Here is a 27,083-nt window from a genome sequence, read left to right as displayed (position 1 = left end):
CTCCATGGTTTCATGTAATAAGAGAAATCGGCTCCTGGGCCCAAGTGTTTCTATCCCAGTGGTTCTAACCACCAGAGGCTGGGCTGGAAGAGAAATCTTCTGATTTCTTCCCATGTCTTCTCCTGGCCCCCACCTTTCAGTTTATTAACAAGCCTGCTTTTTTATTTTTTTGAAGATTGGCACCTGAGCTAACAACTGTTGCCAATCTTCTTTTTTTTCTTTCTGCATTTTCTCCCCAAATCCCCCCTGTACATAGTTGTGTATTTTAGTCGTGGGTCCTTCTAGTTGTGGCACGTGGGACACCACCTCAGCATGGCCCAATGAGCGGTGCCGGGTCCACAGTCAGGATGTGAACCGGTGAAACCCTGGGCCGCCAAAGCGGAGCGCGTGAACTTAACCACTCGGCCACGGGGCCGGCCCATAACAAGTCTCAGTGACTGCAATGTACGTACCTCCTAAACTCCGATCTGTCTCACCTCTCCTCCTTCAGGGCCTTGAAGGGAGTCTTCGGCCTTCCTCTCTGGGACTATTGCAAAAGACACGGAAAAGTCTCCTGCCTTGCACCCTGGTGCAGGCGAAAGCATGCTGATTATTGGAAAACCCAGACTTGACAGCATCATTCTGCTGTTTAAAAATCCCTCGTGGCTCCCACTGTCATCAGAGCATCATGTCTCTGAATCAGTCCAGCCCCCTCCCCTGCTGTTCCCTCCCACCCCCACAGCCCCAAGTCCTGGGCTTCGGCCACACCGAACAACTCGCAGCCTTCCCAAGCCCCAGTCGCCATCTCCCTCCACCCATGCCTTCCTTCCTGCTGCAGGCTTTGTGCAAGCCCATCAGGTCCCATTTTCTGACCCCCTACTTCCTGTTGATCCTTCCGAACCCAGTTCAAACATCATCTCCCCAGAGAGCCTTCCTCCATCTCTCTGTCTGCTCTCTCTGCAAGGTGGGCCGGTCTCTCCTCTGAACTCCCAACGAGACTGAAGCTGAACACGCCTTATCTCTTTATTTCTCATTTAGATTATACTGAGGCACTAAGAAAGTGTGCAAAAGCCTCAGAGCCCACTCAGTATTTTCCACAAGCACTGCGGTCGAGAAATAAAACACCATCAGGTTCTCAGAAGCAGCCCTCCCGACTTCTTTACAACCACTTTGGAAAACGGTCTGGCGGTGCCTATCAAAGCCTAGATCGAACGGTTTTCCAGAGTGGTCGTATTCCCAGGCCCTTTCATCCTCTGTTGACAATGTTGATTGTCTCGTCTGCTTCACCTTCTGAATTCTAAGGTCCTGGGGTCAGCGACTATAATTTGGTCACCTTCTTATTGCCAGCTCCCATCACAGAACTGTTACATAGTAAGCGCTCTATAAATGTTGAATGAATGAATGAGAGAGAAGGGTAAAGAATATGCACTCTCTGTTTGGACGGTGGTCTTGAATTTCTTCTGATCGATGCTTTGTTTAAATGAACTTTCCTATTTGGAACCCACAGTAGTGACACGATTCTGGGATTCCCATCAGAAGTCACAAAAGACCAGGTGTCCTCTAGAGATCGTCCGAGGAGAAAAAAAAAAGCTTTAAAGGTCATCTGTTTTAATCAGAAAAAACAGAATTCTGGGTAAAGCAGGACAGTTAAATTGGTTTGACAGCCAACCTCAGCAGCAAACACAGCTTCCAGTATCTTCTTAGATTGGTTCATTTTCCAAGATCTGTGATTTTTAAATGAGGAGTAAGATCAAAGGTCAACCTTACCCCCTGGAGCACAAGCTAAGCATGTGCTGTAATCACATCACAGAGTGAACTTCAAAAGCCCACAGTGTAATGACGGCAACCACCTGTCTATCTTCAAGCCGGATGAATGGCTTTCTGATGCCATCAATCAGGAAAGAAGATGTATAAAGAGCAGCCGATCCTTATTTAACCAACCCCTTCTCATCTTGTCATGAATAAAAAGCAGATGCACAATCCTGGCCCAGGTGAGAAACAGAAGCTGCTGGAAACTGCCAGGAGGCCTGTTATTTTCCTGTAACCTTTCAGAGCCTGGAGGTGTCATCCGTGACAGCCCAGAATGACAAACCAATAACGCCTTTCCAAAGCACGAGACTTCAGGGAAGTGAAGGCCCCAGTCTACAATTTGAGCTCCCTTTCCCAGAAGCTGAGCCTTGCTCTGAGGACAACGATCTCCTTAGAAGGTGCGGTGACATTAGCCTGTTCTGAGAACGTTGCTTTGATGACCGTGACTGGCAGAGGAAGGTAGCAACAACAGGTTGTCCCAGAAAGTTGTGGCTTTCAAAGTGCAAATTGGAACCTGTGGTCTTCAAGAAGATGAAAGTCCCCAAATGTCTTCTCACTGGACAGAGCTGGTCCTTCCTGAATTCTCAGTCATGTCTGATCTCCCCTCCAGGCCAAGATCACATTTCTAGCACCCTGTTCTATTGTCAGTACCAACAACCCATCCTAACTCCTAAGGTCCAGGGCTAGAATCACCCCCTCCCTGTTGCTTCTGGGAAATCACAGGGCGTTGTTTCTCCTATTGAAGGCACAGCCACCGCGAGGTGCTGATAGCTGAGAAAACCTGCAGAGTAGGATGCGAAGCTGTCAGCCCCAGCTCTAGCCCCTATAACTACCTGTGTGTCTCTGTTCAATGGCTTCCCCTCTCTGAGCCTCAGTCTCCTCATCTGTCAAGCGGGAAAGCAACCCTCTCCTGATTGAAGATTGAGACAATGCACAGCAAGCTCTTTTCTCAGAGTCTGGCACACATAATGAATAGACACCATCTTCCTCATGCAAGAAAATCACAGCATAGAGTCAGGGGATCTCAATTCGAATCCTAGTTCTGAAAATTACTTGCCGAAGAAGACAGGTTCCTGAGGTTCAGTTTCTTTAACTGCAAAACCTCATCTGTAGCCTCCTACGGGTTGAGTGAAAATCAATGAAAATTTTGTCCATGAGCATGTGCACAAACTGCAAACTCCTCAGCTGTAAAATGAGAGGAATCTCAGTAGCTCCGACATGGAGGCTTCAGTTAGACGCCGTGTATGTCAGTACTTGTTGAGTGCTTGATACATAGATGGTGCTCCATAACTGTTAGCTATTTTTTATTTTTATTTTTTGAGGAAGATTAGCCCTGAGCTAGCATCTGCTGCCAATCCTCCTCTTTTTGCTGAGGAAGACTGGCCCTGAGCTAACATCCGTGCCCATCTTCCTCTACTTTATATGTGGGACGCCTACCACAGCATGGCGTGCCAAGCGGTGCCATGTCCGCACCCAGGAACCAAACTGGCGAACCCCGGTTAGTTATTTTTTAACTTAATTATTAGTGTGTCATTTACTTAAATAATAATTATTAGAGCACAAATGATGATGGTTGTACTTAGTCTCACCACCAAAGGAAACTGAAGTTCTGTCCTTGGAGAGACTATGTCAAGCTGACAGTGTCTCCCTGGGGCCCCTCCTGCCATCAGGGGAATGTGTCTAATGGGGGGGGGCACTTTACAACTCGTCTTTCCCCTGCAAATCCATGCAATAGGTAGAGACCAGCTGTGCCAGATAAGGCTCATTAACATGGAGCGAGAAAGCCCATTCTAGCCCAGCAAAGCACGCTCCCCAATTTCATCTGTTTTTTTCTGTTTATTTTTTTAACTTTCCCACTTAAACCGTTTGCTGCCCTGCCCCATTGGGCCTCCAACCAGCCTGAACTGGTTCTCTTGCAGCCTGGAGCCTCAGAGGGCGCCTCTACTGCCCGGTGTGAGGATTGATTTTTACGTTATGCAAAATCAATCCAGGGCGTGCAGTTTCTCTGGTGGCTCAGCCTCAGAGAGAACCCTTTCTTGGGGGGTTATAGGATTGCGAAGGGGAGGAGCAAGCGGGCTGAGCACAGGCTGAGCGGGAGAGGCAGGGGGATTAGGGAAGAAAGCAGATCAGAGAAAGGTGTTAAATTGAACCTCTTCATCCCAATAGCGGAACATTTTGGGGCTCAGCTAATCCTAAACCAAAATAGCCAGGGTAGGGGTTGCACTCAGAAGGGCCAAGTGTCTGGGCTAATAAGGCTTTTAGGATTCCTCATGCCGAGTCTGAGATGTGCAGACTTCTCCAAGCATCAATTATAAGAGCATAAAACTTTCTGGAATGGAGAAAGGGCGCTGAGTTCACAGCGCTTGCTGGTGAGAGATGGATCTTCATCCACCCCCTCCGAATCTTCCAAGTGCTTGTTATTTCCCTCCCCCAGCCATTCTCCAGTGCCTCCGAAACTCCTTCCAACTTTGCTTTAATGAGCAGCCTCTGCTTATTAACTCTTTGGTCAAAAAGCGGGAAAAAAACCGTGCAACCCAATACACCTCATTTCTTGCAAATTGAAGAAGATTAGTTTCCAACTAACACAGCTCTGCATAGCGTCTTACACAAAATCTATTTTCTCCGGAAGGATGGGAGAGCTGATCACTTGCTCTCTTGCTCCAGGCGGTGCGATGTTGGGGCTCCAGGTGTACTTTCTTAGGGCACATTCTTTAAGTGACTGAGCCTCAGTTTCTTGATCTATAGCTTGGGGCTGTTTCCCAAGAAATGGCATTTCTTTGGCAGTTAAGGATCAGGATCCGTGCCCAGTTTGGATTCACAGTGTGCAGGCACTGTGTTAAGCATGTTACCTGCTTCATTTCATCCTCCTAAGAAGCCCCTGAGATGGGAGTTGTTACTATCCTCCCCATTTTACAGGCGAGGGGACTGAGGTAAAGACAGTTACGGGATTTGCTCAAGGTCACAGGGTGGTGGAGTTGAGAGGCAAGCCCAGGCAGTCTGGTGTCCTCGTTCTTAACCAATAATTAATTACGTTTTCTTTTTCCATGTCTCTCTTCTCCTTCCTTGTGTTCTCTCCCATCACCCCTCCTTCCTAATGTTGCATCTATTCCTTAGGCTTGTGCCTGTTTGTAAGCTCATGCATGGTCTGACCAGTCATTTCATAGCTTCCCCCACCATGTCCTGGTCCCTCAGTTGCCCATGCAGCTTAAGCCTTCTTCCCATCACCTGACGGGAATTGCCTTCTCAAAGACAACCAGTGACCACTCCTTCTTCTTGCAGAATCTAGCCCATTCCCCAGGTCCCTTCCTTGTTTACTTTCTAAGTTATCTGTAACTTCCTTCTTGAAATTCCCTTTTTTCTACTTTGACATTATAATATGCTACATTTCTTCCCCCTTACCGTGCTTACAAATCCACTCATCCAACATCCATCCACCCATTCATCCATCCATGCATCTGTTAGGCCACCCACCCATCCACCCACCCATTCATTCATCCAGCCAGCGCATCCATCTATCCATCCACCCACCCATTCATTCAGCCAGCCAGCCATCCTCCAGCCAGCTGTCCATCCACCTTTCTAGTTCCTTTAACAATTACCTTATCTGAACTCAGATTCTCTGTGATCTTGGACAAGTGGTTTTACTTCTCTGATTTTCTATTACCTCACTTATAAAACAGAAATATTAAGAACATAGCTTATAGGATTGTTCTTAGGTTTAAACGAGACAGCAGATGTAAAGAAACCTGGCTCAAAGAGTGCTCAACACATATTTGTTGTTCCATTATGAATTTTCTCCCACTCAATCAGCCTTAAAATTTTGAGATCATTTCTGGCATTTTTCTCTTTCTTCCCCATCATCCCATTCAACACCAAGCCTCTAAAATCAGTCTCTCCTTTCCACACTCCCTACGACCCTTATTCGCTCACAAGCTGGACTTCTCGTCTTGGGTCTTTCCTGATCCAATCCATCTTCCACACCACCCCTACATTAATTTTTCTGAAATATCATTTTTTGTTATATTATTCCATTCTTCAAAGCCTCCACTGACTCTCCACCACCTATTTTGTTGGAAATTCTTTTTCTTCTTTCACTTTTTCAAATTTATTATACTTTTTATTATAAATGTGATACAAGCACCTCAATGGAGATTTGCAAACTAGAGAGAAACAGTAACTCAGAAACCCATTACATGAACAAAACTGAAGTTAGGGTTTTGATAAATTTCCTTTCAGGCTCTATCCCTCTTTTCCATATATAGAGACTTTTGTTGCTTAGTAGGAATCCTACTCTACACGCAATGTCCAGTTCCATATTCCTTTCTCACTTACATGGTTTTCCCCTGCCATTATAGTCTCCGTAACCTTCCTTTTTAATGGCTATGTAATATTCCATTGAGTTGCTTAACCAGTTTCCATTTGCAAGAAATTTAGCTTATTTGTTGAGCACTTCAGAGAGCCAGGTACAGGGCACACACTCAATAAATGTTGAGTATTGTTATTATTTCCAAACTGGGATATCACATAGGATGCAGAGAATTATTTCTGGACATCTTTTTTGTATCTAGCTCTGTTTGTTGAACTTGTCTGACGTAGATTACTGGCCCAAGGGACATGACTGTTTTTATGCCTTCTCATACTGCCTACAGCAGACGTCTTCCCACCCACTCCAGAGCCTATATCCCTCTGGCCTTTCTACTAGAGGGCTGGCCCAACTTCCAGCTGCAAGAATCTACACGTCTTTGCTGAGGGCTTTCTCTGAGACCAGAGTCCACCCCCAGCAGTCCAGTAGTGCTCAAAATCAATGCCACCTGCAGCAGCCCCAAAACAATGGCCACCCAGATTTGTGGCATAAAGTCCAGAGGCCCCATGATCCTCAGGTGGTATAACTCTGAAAGGTTCCACCCTGGCTCCCAAAGGTCCCCAGGGGAATGAAGCTCCAGGTACCCACAGTAGCAACTGGCTAAATAGCAGACCCTTTCTGTGGCCGCCCTCCCTTCCTTGCTTCATTTCCCCAACCGCCTACAGCTTTCCCAGGATCACCTCCTAGATTAAAAGTGCACTCAAATCCTCTTCTCAGATCTGCTTTTGAGGGAACTCAGACTGAGACTCTGACACTTACAAATGGCTAACAACCATCATCTGCTAAATCCTGTCTATGTGCCTTCTCGAAGAACCAATTTCCCTTTTCCAAGACCTTATTGTTTGCTAGACCAAGATTTTACAGGTTGTCTTGAATGTCCATCCCAGCCCCATCAGATAGGTATCATGGCCCTCATTTCATAGTTCTGACAACTGAGGCACAGAGAGGTTAAGCTACTTAATCCCATCTGCAGTGGCAGAGCTAGGATTCAAGCTGTAATTCCACCTTCGTCCAAGGCCAGAGCCTTAACTGCCATGGTGTACTGCCAGGCACTGCCCTGTAGCAATAGTGAGACCCCGTTGGGTCAGATAACACTGATACTGTTAATAGCTGCCATCCCTGTAGTGCTGATCCAATTTCACACTGTGTTCACGTTCATTGTCACCCAGAACACCTCCTCACTGCCCCTGAACATGCTACGAGTATTTTTACCTCCAATTTGGACTATGCTTCCCTCCAGTTTGTAATAACCTCCCTTGCTTCTCTATCTGGCTAAATTCTATCTCTCCCCCTGTGGTCTTGATCCCACACCTTTTTCTTCTGACTCTGCCCACATCCACTACTGGCATTCCTGACTCTGCCTCTGACTCAGTTTCCTCATCTGTAGATGGGGACAATGGTAAGACCCACTTAATAGGGTTGAAGGAAAGCATCTAGCACAGAGCATCCTTCATCAAAGGCAGGTAAAAAGAGCATCTATGCATACAATCACCCTGACGTCCTATAACTTCTCTTCTCACCACCTTCTAGAACTCAACTGACTTCCATTTCTTTGCCCCACATTTCACAGACCATTTCTAATAAGGCAGCACTGGTAAATTAAAGTGAAGCAACAGAAAAAGTTATCCAAAGTTTGTAAACAAGACCAAAATGATTGATGGCAATCTTTTGAATATCATTCAGGGACAAAGGTCACCAGAAGATGTCTAGGATCATGTTCTTAGTTCATCTCATTGTTTGCTCTCCATTGAAGGCCCCAGACTTAGTGAAGTCACCAGTTACTTGTTGATTTTGTCCAGTAGAGATGCAAATAAGCTCTGTCTACTGAAACAGATAACACCAAAGATTTAGGCATGTTGCACATTAACTAGTTTTTTTGTAACTCAGGAATTTCATCCTAGCATTTCTTTCTTAAATTGTTCATAAATATCCTAGCTTCTTAGATGCCCTTTGAAAGTGTCATCACATCTTACTGGTTTCCTCGTAAATTAATGAATTAATGTTTATATTTACCTGAGAGTCATGGTTTTACCTTTTGAAAAATTACACACACATAGCTTCTACCAGCTATCTTTACACAAATCCAAGTTTGGATTCTGTCTTCCTAGTGATTTAAGATGGGGTAGAGATAAAAATTCCTGAGTATGCTGGGTGAGTAGCAAGTTCTGCACATAGACCAGCTTTTCCCAACCTCACACTATTGACATTTGGGTCAGGACAATTCTTTATGGTGGGGCTGTCCTGTGCACTGCAGCATACTGAACAACATGCCTGGCCTCTACCCGCTAGATGCCAGCAGCACCCCCTCCCCAAGTTGTAACAACCAAACGTGTCTCCAGATATCACCACGTGTCCCCTGGTGGCACAGCTGCCGCAGGTTGAGAACCACTGGTGTAGACCACACTTCATAAGTAAGAATCATGGGCAGATATCTGAAGGATCAGCAAAGATTCACAAGGGCACTCAAAGAATTATTCTGGGTGGGCTTCAAAACCCCATGGCTGTAGACCTAGCTGTCCTTGGGCTCTTCCCACGGACGCAGCAGTGTTGTTGTGTTTCTACCATTCTTCTGTAATCTGAGTCTGTAATCTCAATCAGCATCTGTAGCATCTGCATCTGTCTGGTTCACGTTAGAATCCTTAAAGCCAAGAATAGACCCTAGAATTTGGTAGGTGCCAACAGTGACTAGTGCTTAGTAGGTGTAATATATATGTAAAATATACATGTATTTATGTGTGCATACGAATATGTTATGCGTGTTGTGTATATGTGTGTCTGGCATATGCCTATATGTGTTATGTATGCGTATGCTATACATGTATATATATACATTCCTGTGTATATTGCTGTGTGTGTGTGTGTGCATGCATAGATATGCTATGTATGTGTGTGGTACACGTGTGTGTGTATATACTATACATTGCAAACACACATAAATATAAAATCTAAGGAGGTGGCTGCCAAGTCAGATGAAGGGTAGCAGAATATGCCACCCCAAAATATCCCACTTTGGTAACAGGATTATTTTGAGCTGAAGGCAACTGAAAAGAGGGAGATACAAGAAAAGTTTGCTGTCATCCTCCTTTTCACCTAAAAGCAGGACATAATTTTACAAAGGTGCCATCTTCCCCTCTCTACCAAGGACAAAGGTTAATCCCTGGAGACAGCTTTAGATCCTCCCAATGGAGAAGGCACCGACTAAACCTGCATAGCAAATCTTCCTCTTGTTTATCCTGTTTTTCCTGGGCACCTCCCCGTAACTGGCCTCCTCCACACCCTTCTTTCTCTTGTCTTTATCTTAAGATGGTATTTAAACTGGAGTTCTAAGTGATAAATAAATGACAAGCAATAGGATAAATTGGAGTATATGAGGAGGCCATTTGGGTTAAAACTAATTCAGCCTGACTTTGTCTTTCCAAAAGGGCCTGACATGGCCTGTCGAGCATGCATTGTACATCTGCTTTAAATATTTACCGTGTCTCAAAGCCAAGAATGATGCCCCTAAAGGTGGGGATGTAACTTCCTCCCATATTGGCATTTCTTTAAGGATAAGCATCTCTTCCTGGGAACTAAGGATTAATTACCGACCTGCTGTGCTCACCTGCTGACCACCGACCTGCTGACCACCCATCCGTTGTGCCAGCAAAGCATCTCGTGACTATTGTAAAAGGGACATTCCTGTCACATGTGATGCATGCTCTTTGTTCCAAGATGGTATATAACCACTCTGTACACCCCATTCTCTGGTGCCCTTCCTTCCTTGGGGAGTGAAGGCCCCAGGTTAGTCCTCAAATCTGGCTCATATTAAACTCATTCCAATTTTGGTTTATAATTGATTATAGATTATTTGCATTGACATAAGCCACCTCTGAGAATTACTCACTTTTCCCTGGGTATCTGCCATGTATATATGAGACATATATGTTAATAAATTGTTGGTTTTTCTCTTGTTAATCTGCCTTTTTCTTAAAGAACCCCAGCTAAAGACCTAAGATGGGTAGAGGTGAGCTCGCCTCCTCTACACAGACCTCCCCAAATGTCAACTCTGTGATGATCCCAGGTCTTCTGCTCTGCCTGTGTAGACAATTTTCACCTAGAGGCAGCCTGTGGACACAGCTCAGGGCCTCACAGAAGTAAATACCCATGGCCATAATGGGACGGAGCAGAACCTTCGGCCCCCACTCCTGTTTCTCTGTGGTCTTCATTTTGTAATCTCCATTTTCTTCGGGGGAGCCAAGTTCCCATCCAGGCTTGGTTTCCCTCCTTCACCCAGAAGAACACAAGGTAGGTCTTTCCCCTACGGCCCACTGGATCTGCAGTTTGCAAACCTGAGCGAGCAGCAGAATCCCCTGGAGGGTGGTCATGAGAAGTCACAGATTGCTAGGTCCACCCCCAGAAGCTCTCATTCAGTGGGTCCTGGGTGCAGAATTTGCATTTCTAACAAATTCCCAGGTGATGCTGACAGTACTAGTCTTGGCGGTTGAGCCCCAGGTTCTGAGACCCCTGAGTCCACACAGCTTGTTTTCCCACACATATCCAGTGAATCACTACCTCATGACACACTTTATGCAAGAGTTTCCTTACCCCTGGGAGTTTGAGAAAGGCGTTGGAAATGCAGCCTTGGGGAGCACCTCTTTGAAACTCAAATGCACATTAAAGTTTCAGAAACGTTCAGGTATGAAAAGCAAAACACAACCTGGTTCACTTCTCTGGACAACACAGAGTTTCCCAAAATACTAGTTCATGCAACCTCCTTTTTCCAGAACCCTTATTAACCTCCCATGGAACCAGCATCTCTTCAGAATACGCTTTGCGAAACACCGCATTGGAAAAACAACCAGGGAAGGCTGAATCAGACACTCACACTCCTGTGGCTTTGTATGATCTCCTGTTGTTGCCTGGGAAGACTCTAAGAATCAAGGGGAGCCCGGCAGACACCCTGCCACATGGGAGCCGGCCATCTGGGAGACCAGGTCTCAGCCAAAGCCCTTTCAATTCCCAGCTCCTGCCCCAGCCCAGACTCTGGCTGCGTCTCTAGATTGGAGACCCAGGAAGGTATTCACAGCCCCTTAGCTTTGCCTTTATAAACCCTTGCCTCCCAGGGCCACAAATGGGTGCCCTGGGCCTAGTCAGGGGGAGAGCCTAGCTGCCCTTTTCCCTTGCACTGCCTGTGGCTAATGGCTTTGTCACTCCGTATTTTAAACGTGAAAAGAGAAATACAAATCATCAACCCAAGGGTAAGGGCAGAGAGGAGTAAATTCTGCGTTTTGGGGGCTTGAGAATCAAAGGAGGTCTGGGATGGGTGGCAGGTACTGATGGGGCAGTGTGCTTGGGGTGGGGAGTCCTTGATTTTGAGAGTGATGAGTGTAAGGAGCAAGATCTCCTCCCCTGCCTTAGACCTTAGGAATTCAGTTGAACCAGCCAAGGGTGCCAAATGTTCTTAAATTGGGTAAATCCTTTCAGCAATCTGGTATCAACCAGAGTACAATGACAATCAGCATGTCAATTTCGTTCTCCCCCTCCCCCTACCTGTCTCTCCCCATTTCTCTCTTTCCTTGCCTCTTCCTCTCTCCCTCTCCCTCGCTCTTCCTCAATCATTTATGCTCATTACTTTTAAAATTCAGCCACACTAACACATCTCCTTCTCCTACAGTCTCTGTCTGGGTCTTAGTTCCAGGACCCTACACCGGAGACACCTGGGGTAGATTGGAATAATAACCAGTGAGACAAAGATGGATCTTAATCCACTTTGCAACTCAGCAAAAGTAAAGAACCATTACTTTATTTCTGATGAGCCAAAGTTACAAATTAATGAATCACATGAAAACCAGTACAGCAGTCAAGCGTTGATTCTGGCCAAGAACTGCCTGGGTCGCTTGCCAGCCCCAAGTTTCTCAGCATCTTTCTAACTCAGTTTTATGATCTCTGAAATGGGGCAGATGGATGATAAAGCCCTTTAGAGGAACAACAGAGTTAATACAAGTAAAGCAAGTGGAATGCCACATGCACATGGTGAGTGAGCATCTGTAGGAAGGGTTGGGTGTGCTCAGGGATGGCACGCGCAGGAGCCCTCAGGTTGGACTGCCCAAGGTTGGCTTGTTTTTCCATTTTATAGAAGCTTTATTGCAACATAATTCACATACTATAAAGTTCAGCCTGTTAAAATATGCAATTCTGTGGTCTTTAGCATATTCACAGAATTGTGCAACCATCACTCCTATCTAGTTCCAGAACATTTCCAACACCCCCAAAAGAAACCCCACACCCATTAGCAGTCACTCCCCAGCCCCCATTTCCCCCTGCCCTAGGCAACCTCTCATCTACTTTCCGTCTCTATAGATTTACGTATTCTAGGCAGTTCTTTCCATTTCGTGGAATCATTCAACATGTGGCCTTTTGTATCTAGGACTACCTGAGTTTGAGTCTCGGCCCCAGAGCTAGAAAGCTGAGTGAATTTTATCAAGCTCTCCTGGAATTTCCCCATCTGTGAAATGGAATTAAAATCATAATAGATACACCATAGAGTCATTAGGAGGATTAAATGCACTCATTAACACGTACACCTCAAGTACTCACACAGGGCCCACTACTTAGACGTCAGCCTCCATTACTGCCACTATTGCGGTATTACTAGTCTCCTGTTCCTCTGCCCCAAGGCACAGGACTGGTGGTGGGAAGCCAAAGATGAACAGAGCACAGACAACATAGCTCTTGCCCTCCCCAGTGCACAGCCTGGCGGGATTACATGATTAGGAAACCAGCTTAATGAATACAGTAAAGTCTTATCATATGCACATTTAACTAATGGAAATCTAGGTCTTCTACCAAAAAGAAAAGGAAAAAGAACAATTTAAATACTGCAATTAACTGCTATGAAATTATATCTTGCATATACTCTTTATTATGCACTGTACATTACTGCATGCATTATACATCGTTACATATTGATTACAATCTAGGGTTGCATACACAAAACCACACACACTGCAATTTAACGGGCAACTTAAGAGATTTCATGGTTAATAGCAACTCTTGTGTTTACCTTAAACCTTGACTTTATAATCTAATCCCTGAGCAAAGTACAAGTCTATTGTCTGTCAATAACAATAACAATTCAGAACGATTCCAGAGGAATGAAATCAACCAACAACAGTCGGTAGAGTTGGGTGTTAGGCTGCAGTAGGTTGCACTTGGTCAACACCCGTTTGCCAAGCACCACTTCTGCCCTCCACAAGCTCATGGTCTCATTTTGAAAATGAACCACAGAAGCATAAGCATTAGAGGTTGGTGAGTGGCAGAATTGGGTTTAGGAAGCAGAAGGAAATAATCTCTCACCCTACCAGCCAACAGGATAGACAGATGTGACAACGGCTGGTGACCTTCCCTGCCTCTGTCCATCGCTTTGCCTGCTTTATCTTTCTCCACAGCATTCATCGCCACCTGGCAGACATCACGTGTGTACTTGTTCATTTTCTTATTCTCTCTCCCTCACCTGTGTGGAAGCACATGAACAGGACTTCGTGTCCACCATTCACTTCCGTATTCCTGGGGCCAGATGAGTATTGAGTGCTCAGTGGGTGGTCGGTAAGTTTGTTGGTGAATGAATGAATGAGGGCAATTATTTAGACAATCTCCACTTTACCCCCATCTTCTGTCCCCAAAACTTCCATAGTCTGTTCCTACAACCTCAACCCACTTATTCTTTAGTTGTTCAGATACAGTGGGAATATATTCCACGTCAAAAATGAGGCCCTAAGGTAGCATTCCAGGGCTTTGGCATACTGATACCATCTAGTGGGAAAGAGAGTATTTGCAGGTGGGTGCTCAACCAAATTTGGAGGGCTTACAAAAACAGCAACCATAACTCTTTCCTTTTATCATTAGCGGTACTGAGAAAGTTTCGGGTAACACACAATGGTGGCAATTGGAATCTCGTATATACTCATGCTCTACGCAGGGCACATACTGCCAGTCCAAGCATCTGTCATGCCTCTTTCTTTTTCTGCTCAGGACTTTTCCATAACCATGATTGCTCCCCGAGAGCTGCAAAGGCTCAGCTGGGAAGTACAAAGGATTAATGGCCCCAGAGGCAACTCTTGACCAACAGAAGGTGAGCATAGGTGGATATATACCCCAGCCTCTTATCCTGCAGAGGGACCGTTCTGAAGTGAGTTTTACATGGTTCTTCTGAGGGGCCCCAGCAGCAATGAGCCCCCATTGCCCACGACAGTACCCAGCTGAATGACATATCCTTTATTGGCTTTCCTTCTTTCTTGTTTCATGTGCCTCACTTCTGTGCCCTAGAATCATCTCTTTAATTAGCTCCCTGCATCACTGTTTGGGGGAACTCAATCCAAGGAAGTGTTTAACACCAACGTATCTTTGAGTGGCAGGAAAGCCTTGGGAATGTAGTCCAGATAATTACTACAAAAGCTAAATTATTATATATTTTAGAGCTTATCTGAGAATGATGTTCCAAAGTTGACTACTAGCATCTTTACCTGGATCAAAGTTAATGCTGAATAATCCAGTGATATGTGGTCCTAACGAAGTACCATCATCCTCATGATGACAAGAGGCCAAAGAAAATGTCTGGTCTCTCTCCCTGGCCTCTGCCCTACCCCAGTTTGACCAACTAGTTAGGTAGCTAATGGTTTATATCAGGGATTGGCAACTACAGCCCAAGGGCTAAATTCAGCTCTGCTCATTTCTATAAATAAAGTTTTATTGGAACTCAGCCCTGCTCATTTGTTTACTTATTGTCTGTGGTTGCTTTCATGCTACACTGACATTGTTGAGTAGTTGCAAAAGAGACCATATATTTACTCTACAGCCCTTTACAGAAAAAGATTGCCTACCTGTGGTTTAAATCATTGGTTGCCATATTTTTGGATTCCCAAAAGCAAAATTTCAAGAAAAACAACAAATAGAGAATGGATAATGTTTGCCAACAACACTTTACCACTAAGGACAAAAGTGCCCTCTGTTTATTAGCCAACTTCATTTCACGAACGACAGGACAATTCATCTCCACAAAGCAGACAGGACACAGCATCAGAACAATGAGCTTTCCATCCCAAGAGAGGGTGTAGACAAGCTCAGAACAACTGCCTATCCCATTTTAATTTGTTTTCATAGCACTGTCACTATCCAAAATTATCATGTTTTCTTATTTTTGTCATCTACTATCTTTCTCCCTCATTAAAACATAGACTCTTACCTATGAGGGCAGGCAATTTTGTCTTTCTTAATCACTGCTGCAAACCCAGTATCTAGCCTCATGCTTGAGATATAGCCCTCGATCAGTGAATGAATGACTTCATCAAATATGGAATGTATAGATTGGGGTGCTCAGATACAAACATCCTGAAAGAGCAGAAACGCAAGGCCCTGTGTGGAGTGGTGCGTCCTGGGCCAAGGGAGCGTGTACATCCATCTGCCTGGGGCTCTGTGCGTGCTCAAGGCTCTATCAGGAGTACGGGAAAGGGTACCAGGCACATAACAGGCACTGAACAAATGTCTGTTGAATCAGTGGCTACCCTAAGTAGAGGCACTTCAATTGAATTAAAGGGAAAAAAGAAAACTCTTCTAGTAAAATAGAACTGAACTTCAGGTTAGATTCACCTCAATTGCAACTCACTCCAGACCTGTGTTTCTCGATAGAGCTACAGGCATACGTTGCTCATTTTCCTACGGATTAGGGACAGTTATTGTAGACAGGAGCCCTCAGGAAACACCGGCTTAGAGGACGGGGTTCCTTGGCAGCCCTGGGGAGGATTGCGGTCCAGCCGTAGAGCTCAGCACAGGCAGCAGACAGCCAGAAAATTTACCAGCACGTTGGAAGCCGCAGAGGAGCCACACCCAGGCTGAGTTCTGGCATCTGTGTGGCTGTTCGTACTGGCACGGCCCTTCTTGCTGGGGAAGCAGGTCATGTGGGTGGTTTGTTTATTTCTAGTCAAAAGCAAGGACACACACGACCCTGGGCTAACCCGGTTCTGAAGGTCACAACTAGTAACCCAGACAGGAGGTCCAGGGCCCAGGCTCACTCTCAGAGACCAGAGATTCAAAAATGGGGCCACTGCAGACAGCCATGCTGACTCCAGCAGAGCCAGAGAACAAAATAGTTAAGGGAGAGAGTTCTTATACCCTTTGGGGGGATAAGGGAGGAAGCTTTTTGTGTATGCGAAGAAGATTTGCCCTGAGCTAACATCTGTGCCAGTCTTCCTCTACTTTGTATGTGAGACTCCTCCACGGCATGGCTGATGAGTGAAGCAGGTCTGCCCTTTGGGATCTGAATCCACGAACCCCAGGCCGCCAAAGCAGAGAACATGGAGCTTATACACTAGTGAAATATGGAGGCAAATGAGCATGGACAGGAGTCAGAAAAGCCCTGGTACAAACCCTGGTCCCAGTTCTTACTGGCTGTGTGGCCTTAGGCAAGTGACTCAACCACTCTGAACTTTTCATTATATATATCATATAAAATGGAGATAAGAATAGTTGCCCCTAAGTGTTGCAGTAAGGATTTGAGATAATACATGCAATTGGCATATAGCAGTAAATTTACTACAGTAAATTGTACTTATTTTGATAGATTTTAAATAATAATAATAATCATAAGCGCTCATGCTGCTGGCATGCACACCCACACACATATTGCCCTCATAAAGCCTCCTGGGAAACAGTTGCTGGGAAGATATATCTAGAAAATAAGGATCCCACCAGATCAAGTGATTTCACGAGGCATGAAATCCCCAGGGGAATGATCTTTGGGGAGTTACCAATAAGGAAATTGTCAAATCCTTCTCCAGGAAGCAAATTTTATTATTTTCTAAAATGTCCGAGCATTTTTAAATACACAAGCATTTTTCCTCTCTAAGTTAGTCCGATGCTCAAGGCCAAGTTCCCATGGTACCTTCAAGCCATAAACTTCCTTGAAGCACAGTGTGTGAAAGTTACCACAACCGGCATTCCTTAAGCATTTGCCACTCGTGGGACGAAATCATGAGCACACACTTTTTTAACCCTCGCTTACACCCTGCTGGGCAGGCACAGCTATTCTCACACTTCTTCAATTAGACACAGGAGGAAACAGAAGAGGAGGGAAATAAAGTAACTTCCCTGAGGTCACACAGCACGCAAATGGCTGGGCCGGGAATCAAACTCACTTCTCAAAGGCTCAGAAGTCTCCCTAACGCTCCTCAGCAGTCTAAAACGCTCACTCCCCTGGTCCCGGTACACCATAGGCTTGACTCACCTCCAGTGCTTTCCCTCTTGAGGACCAGGACTGTGTTGTACTCATCTCTAGATCCCCAAATTAGAAGACTTTTTGGCATTTGGTAGGTATTAAAAATTAAGAATTTAATTAAAAATTAAAGATGGAAGGAAAAGAGGGCGAAAAGACGGAAGGAAGAGGAGGACACAGCAACCCTCCCCTTCAATACTGCTTTAGCCCCTATTGTTTCCCTATTGTGACAATTCCCAAATTTGTATTATGTCAGCTGTTTATTTTATTGTTTCTTACTGGCTGCCCTCAGTAGACTGCAAGGTCCTTGAGAGCTGCTTCCATGTGCATCCCATTTACCTATGAATTCCCTAAAGACTTCAACAAATACTCAGCAAGTGGACAACTGTACATCCCTCACCCTGTGAGGATAAGGTACCTACTCTGCTCTTTTTTTAAAGAGAGACCCAGATGTTAGACATTTACCAGCACACCACCGCCTAGCACCCCAGCGCAGATTCTGCTACTACACCTAGACACGTAAGAGTCACCAGGGCTATTTCCAATATGCTGAAACGAAGGTTTGTTAGCATTCGCAAAGTGGCTGCCGAAAGTAGCAGATCATTATTTGCTTCATGTAAGAAATATTTCTAGTGCTGCTGATTGAATGTTCAAGAAACGATTAAAGGGCTTGGCAATGTTTCTCTCAAATATCTTTTGCATGAAAAGCCTCAGAGATTGGCTAATTATAGAGGCTACACATGAGCCACTCCACTCAAGGGCATTTCGAGGCCCCCACAGTGCCCATCCCAGGTGCAAGCACGGACTGGATCTGTGGGCATTCGTGCAACAGAGGCCCTGGGACGCCTCTCCTGAGGAGCATTACTGTAGCCTGGCTAACACTCCCATGGAAACGGCCCTCAGACCCTGGTTATGATGTCAAATGCCTGGGTTCCTTGTTTGGGCAAATGGCTCCAGCTTCTTGCCAATTGCAAGAGTCAGAACTCAAGCTCGCGTCCTTAACCCCTCCCTGGCCCTCACTCTGCCAGCTCCAAACCCAGCTGCCAAGCCCTGCCAAGTTCCCCCCAAATGTCTCTTGGGTGCTCTGAGGAGCTTCCTCTCACCTGCATTGTCGCTCCCTAGTCTAGACTCTTCCCATGATCCCAGGCCTAGCCCAGCTTCTTCCTTCCATTCCCATCCAGCTGCAATGCATTTGCTACACTGCAGCCAGGGTGACCTTTGCAAAATGGAAATCTGACCTTGTCACACCATCCCCTCCCCTCATAACTTGCAATGGCTGTCTATTGCTCCAGGACAGACACCAAAATCCTTGAGGTGGCTGACAAGGCCCCTATGTCTCTGGCACCTCCTAGCTGCTCCTCAGGCACCTCCTAGCTGCTCCTCAGGTCACTCTCTTTGGGCTGTGCGCTGCTTCCTCCCGTACAGGGACTTGCCCCAGGCTGTGCCTTCTGCCTGGAATGCCTTTCCCTGCCCACTCTCTCTCGTGTTCCTTGTCTGGAAGCCCCACTGCTCCTCCAAACTGCAGCCAGGGATGCCTCCCAGATCCCTCATCTGGACCTGATGCCTTTCTTACATGCCTTCATTCATTCATCCATATTTGCTGAGTGCCTACTACACGCCAGGCACTGTTCTAGGCTCTGGAGATACAGAAGTGAATCAATCAGACAATCACATGTCCTATAACTGAGCTTAGATCTTAGTGAGGGAGAAAGGGCAAGGACAAGCAAAATACGTGGCACAGCATGACCTCACACAACTGCGTTTCCTTCGGTCATTCCTTCCATCTCTGTTGTGAATTATTCATTAACGGGTACTGATTTCCTCTGCCAAGGGATCTCTCGGGGTCTGAGCCCCCGAGAGCCGAGACTGAGTCGGCCTTATTAGCAGCTGTACCCTGAGCACATAGTAGGTCCGCCGTAGATATCATGATACTTATTGAATCCATTTGGTCCCAGGTGAATCTCCCTGAAGTCAAGCTGCTTCAGTGCCAGGGGCTTAGGAGAGACAGTCCCTAATGAACACTTGCCTGCCCTCTGCAAAGGCTCCCAGCAGCCTCTCTGGCTGTAATTTTGAATCAGCGCAGGAGTCAGCAAACTTTTTCTGGAAAGGGCCAAATAGTAAATATTTTAGGCTTTGTGGGCCATATGGTGTCAACTCTGTTGTTATAGCACAAGCACAGCCATAGACAATTAGATAAACGAATCGGCATGGCTGTGTTCCAACAAAACTATTTATGAAAACGGGCTGCAGGCAGGAATTGGCCCACAGGCCACAGTTTGCCACCCCTGAGTTCGAGGATCCCAGATGCCCAGCAGCTTACGGCAGTTGAGAGGACAGCCTGTATGGCTTGAGTCAGCTCTGCGTTCTCTGGCAGGGTCCAGCAACTGTCCTCAGACCCTGCACCAGTCGCCAAGGAGATTATCACTGATGCTCAAGCTTCAGGCACTTGCAGGCACCATCTCCTGCAGCACACCGAAAAGCAGCTCCCTGCCACCCCCAGAGGAAAGAGACTTTGGCCTGGAGGCCACATTAGGCGGGGATGGAGGCTGCCACATTCCTTGCAGGGTCCCCAGGCTCGTCCAGAGGCTGAGCTCATTTCCGGGCCCTGCCCAGGCATGTGGCAGGGCTGCTGTCAGCTGAGCAGCTGCTGCCGGCCACCCCAGCCCGGCCTGCGCTCAGCTGGACACACAGGGGCTTTGTGCTGCTGCCGCAGATTGGGTGACACTTGCAGAGGCCTTTGAAACGAGACATGACATGTCAAAATGAGCCTATTGCTAATGCTAACTTTCAGGAATTTGACTTCTGTTGGCAACTGACAGACAAAAAACAATCCCTTTTTATTTTATATGCGTATGTACTTACATTTACCCTGATCGTTGGGGTCTATAGCTACAGAAAACAAGAGTTATTTGAGGCTTACGTGCTGGTATGGGACAAGTGGACAGAATAGTCTAGTACTGTCAGAGCCAGAGAACATTAATTGTAGCATTAACAACATGCGTAGACTGTGGTGGGTGTTAACTGTTAAAACCAGTTACAAAAACAACACACCAACTCCAGTGGGTGCTAGGGGTAACAACGTCTTGTCTATAAAAGTGCTCTAGCGGGGCCGGCCCAGTGGCACAGCGGTTAAGTGCACACGTTCTGCTTCTCAGCGGCCCTGGGTTCACCAGTTCAGATCCCGGGTGTGGACATGGCACCTGCTTGGCACACCATGCTGTGATAGGCGTCCCACGTATAAAATAGAGGAAGATGGGCACAGATGTTAGCTCAGGGCCAGGCTCCGTCAGCAAAAAAAAAAGAGAGGAGGACTGGCAGTAGTTAGCTCGGGGCTAATCTTCCTCAAAAAAAATAAAATAAAATAAAAAAATAAAAGTGCTCTAGGTAACAAAGCTATGAAGCTAACTTTACCCTGAAGTTACAAATGCTCTGAGTGATAGCTCAGTGCTCCCAGAGTCCCTGCAGGACTAAATACGATAAGTTATTGTAATGCTCTGATGACACTCATACCATGGATGAGCAACACTATTGGGATGACAATGTTCAGGATGCCATTGTCCTCCAAGGGTAGTCTCCTCTTGATATAACACTACATACAGTGCACTGGGACCTACATATTATCCAGGGCTCCCAGAGCCCCTGGGCTGCGGATGCACAACAACGTTCTGTGTGTATCAACACTCTGGTGTACCAGCACTCAGATTGACTCAAAGCTTCAACGTGTCACTTCTCTGAATGTAACTATTCCATGGGGAACAATAGGTGTTACATTGCTCTGGGTACCACCCCAGGTACCCCCAGTCCCCTGTGGCACTGACGGTAATAATATTCTCAAGGAGGAGGTGTGGCCCCCTTGGACATGTTCCTCCAAAGCGTACAGCAATGTAGTTCAATCAGAACCTTCAAAAAGAGGCTAGTCCCTTCCTTTTCTAAATCGCCGACACTGAGAAATTGGCTGCATTAATTTGATCAAGACTCAAAATTCATGAAATCAGAAATTCCCAACACAAGTGATTATAGGGGCAAGTGGGTAAAATAAGTGAGTACAATGGCTGGGTGAGTAATAGAGAGTGCTGGGGATTGTCGCAAATGCCAGAGGCATGCCCTGCCTAAAAGGAGCAGTCGTGACTCAGCTCCAGTGAAATGCAGCCATGTAGGAATGCAGCTCTAGGGTTGCCTGACTTTCTGACATTTTAAGAAATGCAAGAAACTTGGATATTTTAATGTACAATTTCCAACTTTCAAAACATTTGTACCAAACAAGATACATTCATGAGCCTCATTTGGCCTGTGGCTGCTACTTTGCAATCTCTGCCCAGAAGCCAGAGTTGCAGAATTGAGACGGATGGGCTTCAGCCCCACCAAGCAGATATCTCAAGGTTCAATCTGCTAAGCCAGAGGGTGGCCAGCTCACCTCCATGAGCCCTGGCTCAGTCTGTATTTCATGTTTGAAACGACATTTTTCTTCTCCTCTCTAGCCTGCCCTTAGCTGCCTCTCTCAGTAGAGAAAGAAGTCACTTTCCACCTTAACCCTAGAGTAAAGCCCCTACCGAGTGCCTGGTGAAAGTGCAGGGGATCCCACAGCCTAGCCAGTTATCGTTCCGACAGTCTGCTCGGGTACCAAGAGCCAGACTGGGGTCTCCAGGTGGCTGCCGAGGAGACAGGCTGCGGGGAATTGTATCGGCAGCATCCCTCGGGAGAGTCAGATTCTTCCAGGCGTGTGGGCACCTTGCTGACAGCTAAGTGGAAACAATGCCAAAACCACTGGGCACTTGATTCGATTCTGCCCAACTGACTATTCTAATTGGATGACAGACTGATATTTCCCTCTCCTTTTCAACTGGTGCTGGAGGGTGAGGGGATGTGGCTCATGATTCACTCTTCTGGGTAGTTACCCAATGGAGAAGATTATCTTCTTTCACAGACAGAACTGTGCCTGCCTTTTGGCTGCCTAAAGAGCAAAACCAGGTCCAACCAAAGTCAAATGCCAGGAAATTTCAGAACTTCCTCCCATTCCATATTGCATTGTCTACAAACGTCTTTGAAATTTTCCCTGCTCTAATGCTCAGAGGGGGTACGTAGTTGACAAATAAAATAGAACAGAAGCAACCACAATAGGGAATAAAAAGAGAGGAAAGAAAGACAGAGATACTCAGTACAAAGTGACAGGATGTCTCATTGGTAGAGCTTGTAGCAAACAACTGGGAATAAGGAGAATACTTTAGTTTGGTTTTGATGAGTTGCTACACTGAAGTTCTTTAAAATATGAGCTGTGGAGTCAGAATTTTGTAACACTGTGGATGGAGCCCTCTGCTGGAGAAATTCTTCAACAGGTATTAAAACAAGATCAAAACACACAGAAATGGACACACACAAATACGAGATACTGGTGGCTATTTAGACGATATGACTGTCATTCAGACGTGCCTTGAGTCCATAGTTTGTCCTTTTCTTTACGTTCCACTAAACAGAAATTAACTGGACTCCCCAGCAACTGTCTTTTTGGAAGGAAGGAAAGAAAGAAGGATGAATTTCCTAGCTGCACTTTCACCGAAACAGTGAACTTCACGCTGAGACTCAATGTACACATCCAAATGCTGGTGCTTTTAGATTATACAGTGATGGGGGCCACTGGTGTGTGGGGCAATTTCACTGTAACATATAGAGGAGACTTCTAGAAGGAAATAGATTTTACTTAATTTAAAACCCAAGGGCTAAAGATAGAAAGGGGAGAGGGGAGGGGAACAGAATACGAAAGATTAGCTGAAATGACTGTTGGGGCTTTTAACACAGACAGTGGCATTACATAAATTCCAGAACACATACTCAGGCTTGCATTTATTAAATCTCTTTGGGACTTGGTAAAATAATTGTTCAGAGGCACGAACTCTACCACTTGGATTCCTTTCACCACTTATCTCTCTGTGTCCCTTGTGCTTGTGAAATCTTCAGGCTGTTACGTGTTGAACCCATCTCATGGCAGGTGGTAATCTCTGCCACTCTCAGTCTCTCCTCCTCATCAAAGAGTTTCTGCGAATAAACGCTGCCCTTACAATACAATATGCAAAGTTTCAGGGGCACTAGGAGACGCTGATTCTCATTTAAAATCCTGAAAATCAAGATTCTGACTCCAGAAAGAACTCCCCATTTTAAATCAACATCTGAGAATTCCCTGGAACATTTTTAGTCACTCCCAAGCGACTGTTCTCCAAACCTGAACCGCTCCCTAAAATCCTAATTCTTGGTGGATTACTCATTCATTGTTAGAACTTTTGGCTAGTTGTAAGTGATACCCAAATGGGGGGGGGGGAATCATATTTATAGCGGAATTTACAGCTCATGCCTCTCTTGGTCTGTTTCACATTCATTATTTATGGTAGCCAAATTCCAGAGGCCACTGCTTGGACAGCCTTTCCCAAAACGCCCCAGGGGAGAAGAGAGGTGACTGTTCCTCAGCTTTGCCAGCTTCCAGCCATTGTTGCTTAGAATTCCTCTTCCCCCTTACGAAATGCCTAAAACAGCAATCCAGCCAATAAACGCACAGAGATTGATGGAGTCCAAAGCCAGACCCTTCGTATCACAACTGCGGTGGAAAAACTCACACATGCTGGCCTCAACACCACCAGGCCCGAGTGACTAATTTGCTTTATTACATTGTTTTTCCCTTCCTTCTGTGTACCCTCTGCCTCAGGAAAGTTTTGTTTTGCTTGTTGACTCAAAGGCTCCAAGACTTTCCCCACTTTTCGCCCCGGCACACAGATCTCTGCACTGCAACCTCTTGCCAGTTAACTGAACTGCACCAAAATGATTTCTCTGCAAGGCGCTGGTGCTACCAGGGTGTCAATTACTGCCCTAATGTGGACAATTGCTCTGATTATGCATAACAATCTAAGAGAGAAATAAGTCTCTCAGGGCAGGCAATTCAATTCAATGGAAAACCTCTGTTCCCCATTCTAAAGAAACAGAGTGAGCTGACAGCCTTCAGAACATACCTGGGCCAGCGGGGCCCTGGGCAAGGAGACACACCAGTTGCTTTCTAAAAGACATCCTGTGAGAAGCCCCTAGTGCATAGGGTTGCTGGGCTCTGTCGTGAGGTTTGTCTTGCTTGAAGGGAAGCATAACTTTGGGTGAGCCCTGGAATCTGAACCAAGGTCAAAGCATGCCCACAGGAGAAAAGGACTGTAAAGTCGTAGGTGAGGCAGTGGTAAATGCTCCCAGACACTGACAGCTCCCAGGGGGCCAGGCCTCATGGTGAGTGCACTACCTAGGACCTCCTGTTGAATACAATCCAATCTGCCTTAGCAATCCTACAAAGGCGCTAAGATTATTTCACAGTGGAGAACCCGGAAACTCAGAGAGGTTAAGCAACTTGCCCAGGTGGTACCACTAACATATGGCAGAGAGGATCTGTCTGAATCAGAGGCATATTTTGACCAACCCTGCTGAATTGGGATACACATAGGCATACACAGCCTCAGGGATAGTTCGAGTCCAGAAAGTCTGGAAAACTGGTTCACAAACAAGGCATAGGATTTGTGGCAGAACTTAAGACTACAGGGACCCCAAGAGAGTGAGCCAGCAAAGCCCTGGTAGAAGAGTAATATAACTGGGCAGCCTTGAATGGGGGCTGTGTATCCAGGGAAGAAGGAAGTGGCAAGTGTGCGGGAGATGGCACTGCAGCCAGGCACCTTACTCTGCCTCCAGGCACTATCATCCAGCCCCGACTCCCCACTCTGAGTCATTTCCATGGTCACTGCATCCCTGGGACGCTGGCCCGTTTCCAAAGTCTAACCCCAACACTGACCCAGCAGCCGTCTCCCCTTAGACGGCTGTGGTGCATCTCTGCGTCCCAGCTAGCCCCTGCCTGGGACCCCAGCTGCCCCACTGTCCCTCTTGCCCACAAGCTCACACACATGCTTCTTCCCTTGGCACCCAGGAGTCCTGGCCAGGAACTCAACACCCATTCCTAGCACCCCCAGGCACTCCGTGTCTCCTTCCCGCCTCTGTCTGGCCCTGCCCTGATCTTACCCACCCACTTGTAGGTGCTAGCTCATCCCGAGTCCCATAGCTGCCAAAGAGGCCTCAGCGGACTGGGTGGCAGTGCTCTCAGAAACCACAGGCCCCTGAGGAGGGCTGGGCGTGCCCCTCAGCCGCCAGCGCCTGGGGTCTGGCCTCCTCGGAGTGCTGCTTTCCTGAACGCAAACTTCCCGAGATCTCCGAGATGCAGAGGTGGTTGCCGGAGGACCACGTTTTGCGTCGCCCGCCTCTCCTGGGTCGCCTGGCCCTTGCCTCGCGCCGCAGCGCTCCGAGGGTTAACAGGCAGCTGCAGCCCGGGTGGGCAAGGCTTGAACTTTTCTCTGCGCTCCGCGCCCGCCCGAGAAGGCAGCAGAGGCGGCAGTCGGGGCTCGGGGCTGGAGCTCCAGCTGGCTGGACAAAGGGGGCGCGGGGGCTGGGGCCTGCGCCCTGGCTGGGGGACGCGCTCCGGCCCTTCCCGGCTCGAGGTCGGAGAGGGAAAGGACCCCGATGCGGGCGCGGCCGGCGCCGGCGCCCATGAGCGACAGCGGCAGCCGGGCTGCGGCGCTCGGCTGGCCCGAGGCACCTTCCAGCGCGCCACCGGGCTGAGCGAGGGGGCCCGGGCGCCCCGGGAAGTCGGCGGCGCTAGGCCGGCCTCTCCAGCCCGGCAGCCCGCGATCCGGACCCGAGCTGCGTTGCCCTCGCTCGGCGCTGCGCTGGGGGAAACCACGACTCCTTGGAGTCGCCTCCAACTCGGTCTTTCTCCAATGCATGAGCCTCCGGGGGAGGCGAATCAAAGTTACCCCACTTGATGTGGGCGAGAATGTCCTCCCGAGTGCAAAATAAAAGGAGTCGGGAGCTCTCCCTCCTTCCCCGAACGTACACACACACACGTACGCACACACAGACACACTCAAAGCCCAGCCGGAGTGGGGAACCAGGGACCCCCAGGATCTCCGGGGCTGAGAATGCCCTCTTTCCGATCCCCGGGCTGTCTCCGCCGCCGCGCCTGGAGTCCCCTGAACCCCGAAAGCTCCTTCGCCGTGCCCGCGCCAGGCGATCGGAATGCAGAAACGGGGCGCGGGGCGCGCCCGGCAGCCCCTCTTCCCTACCTGGGACAGGAGAACGCACAGGAGCGGAGTTCTCGGCTGCATTTTGCCCGACTAAAAGCGCCCAGCGGCGTTTTCATTCATGCACGCGGCTGCACTGAGCATATTTTCCGTGGGAGCCAGGCTTTGAGGAGAGGCTCTGCCTCGCCAGCCAGCCAACTTCCCAAATAGATCAGCGGCAGCATCACGAAAGCATTGGGTAGAGGCTGATGACCAGGACCAATGGCTTTACAAGACGGATTCCTTCATAAGACTCCCTCGTTTTGCATGGCAGATACAGGGCGAGCACCTCGCGCAGAGCGAGCCCCTCGGAGGAGGCAGCCCGTTTGCTTTTTTGGACTGGTGGGGCTCAGCCTCACAAATCACGCTGGGCAACTCCAGCCGATTCCACTTTTCCAGGGAATGCAATCGCACCGGGGACTGGCAGCCACTTCCAGCCCAGTGCAAAAAATTTCTCTTTATTAAAATGTTAATAAGATCCACTTTATTTCCAATAAATCAAACAAAATGACCCCAACAGTTCCAACCCTTTCTACGCCTGAAAAGACTTGGCGGTGGAATTTTC

The 27,083-nt window shown here is 47.3% G+C and overlaps 1 protein-coding gene across 3 annotated transcripts in view; it reads right to left on the bottom strand.

Moving 5' to 3' along the window:
• Positions 1-26,869, bottom strand: part of CDH13 (cadherin 13) — a 990,441-nt gene extending 963,572 nt beyond the window's left edge. The window contains exon 1 of one of the 3 annotated variants that reach the window (XR_006521117.2): positions 26,522-26,693. Coding sequence is in view for 2 of the 3 variants with exons in the window: in XM_014842967.3 (XP_014698453.1) it covers positions 26,522-26,563 (42 nt within the window). In the remaining variant the exon portion in view is untranslated. Of the gene's footprint in view, positions 1-26,521 lie in introns of all 3 variants that reach the window. The other 2 variants (XM_014842967.3, XM_044760929.2) reach the window with 2 other exon arrangements.
• Between the last annotated feature and the right edge of the window lie 214 nt (positions 26,870-27,083).

This window comes from Equus asinus, chromosome 28 (genome assembly GCF_041296235.1).
Source record: "Equus asinus isolate D_3611 breed Donkey chromosome 28, EquAss-T2T_v2, whole genome shotgun sequence".
In the NCBI taxonomy this organism is placed as follows: Eukaryota; Metazoa; Chordata; class Mammalia; order Perissodactyla; family Equidae; genus Equus; species Equus asinus.
This window is presented reverse-complemented; position numbering and strand designations above follow the sequence as displayed.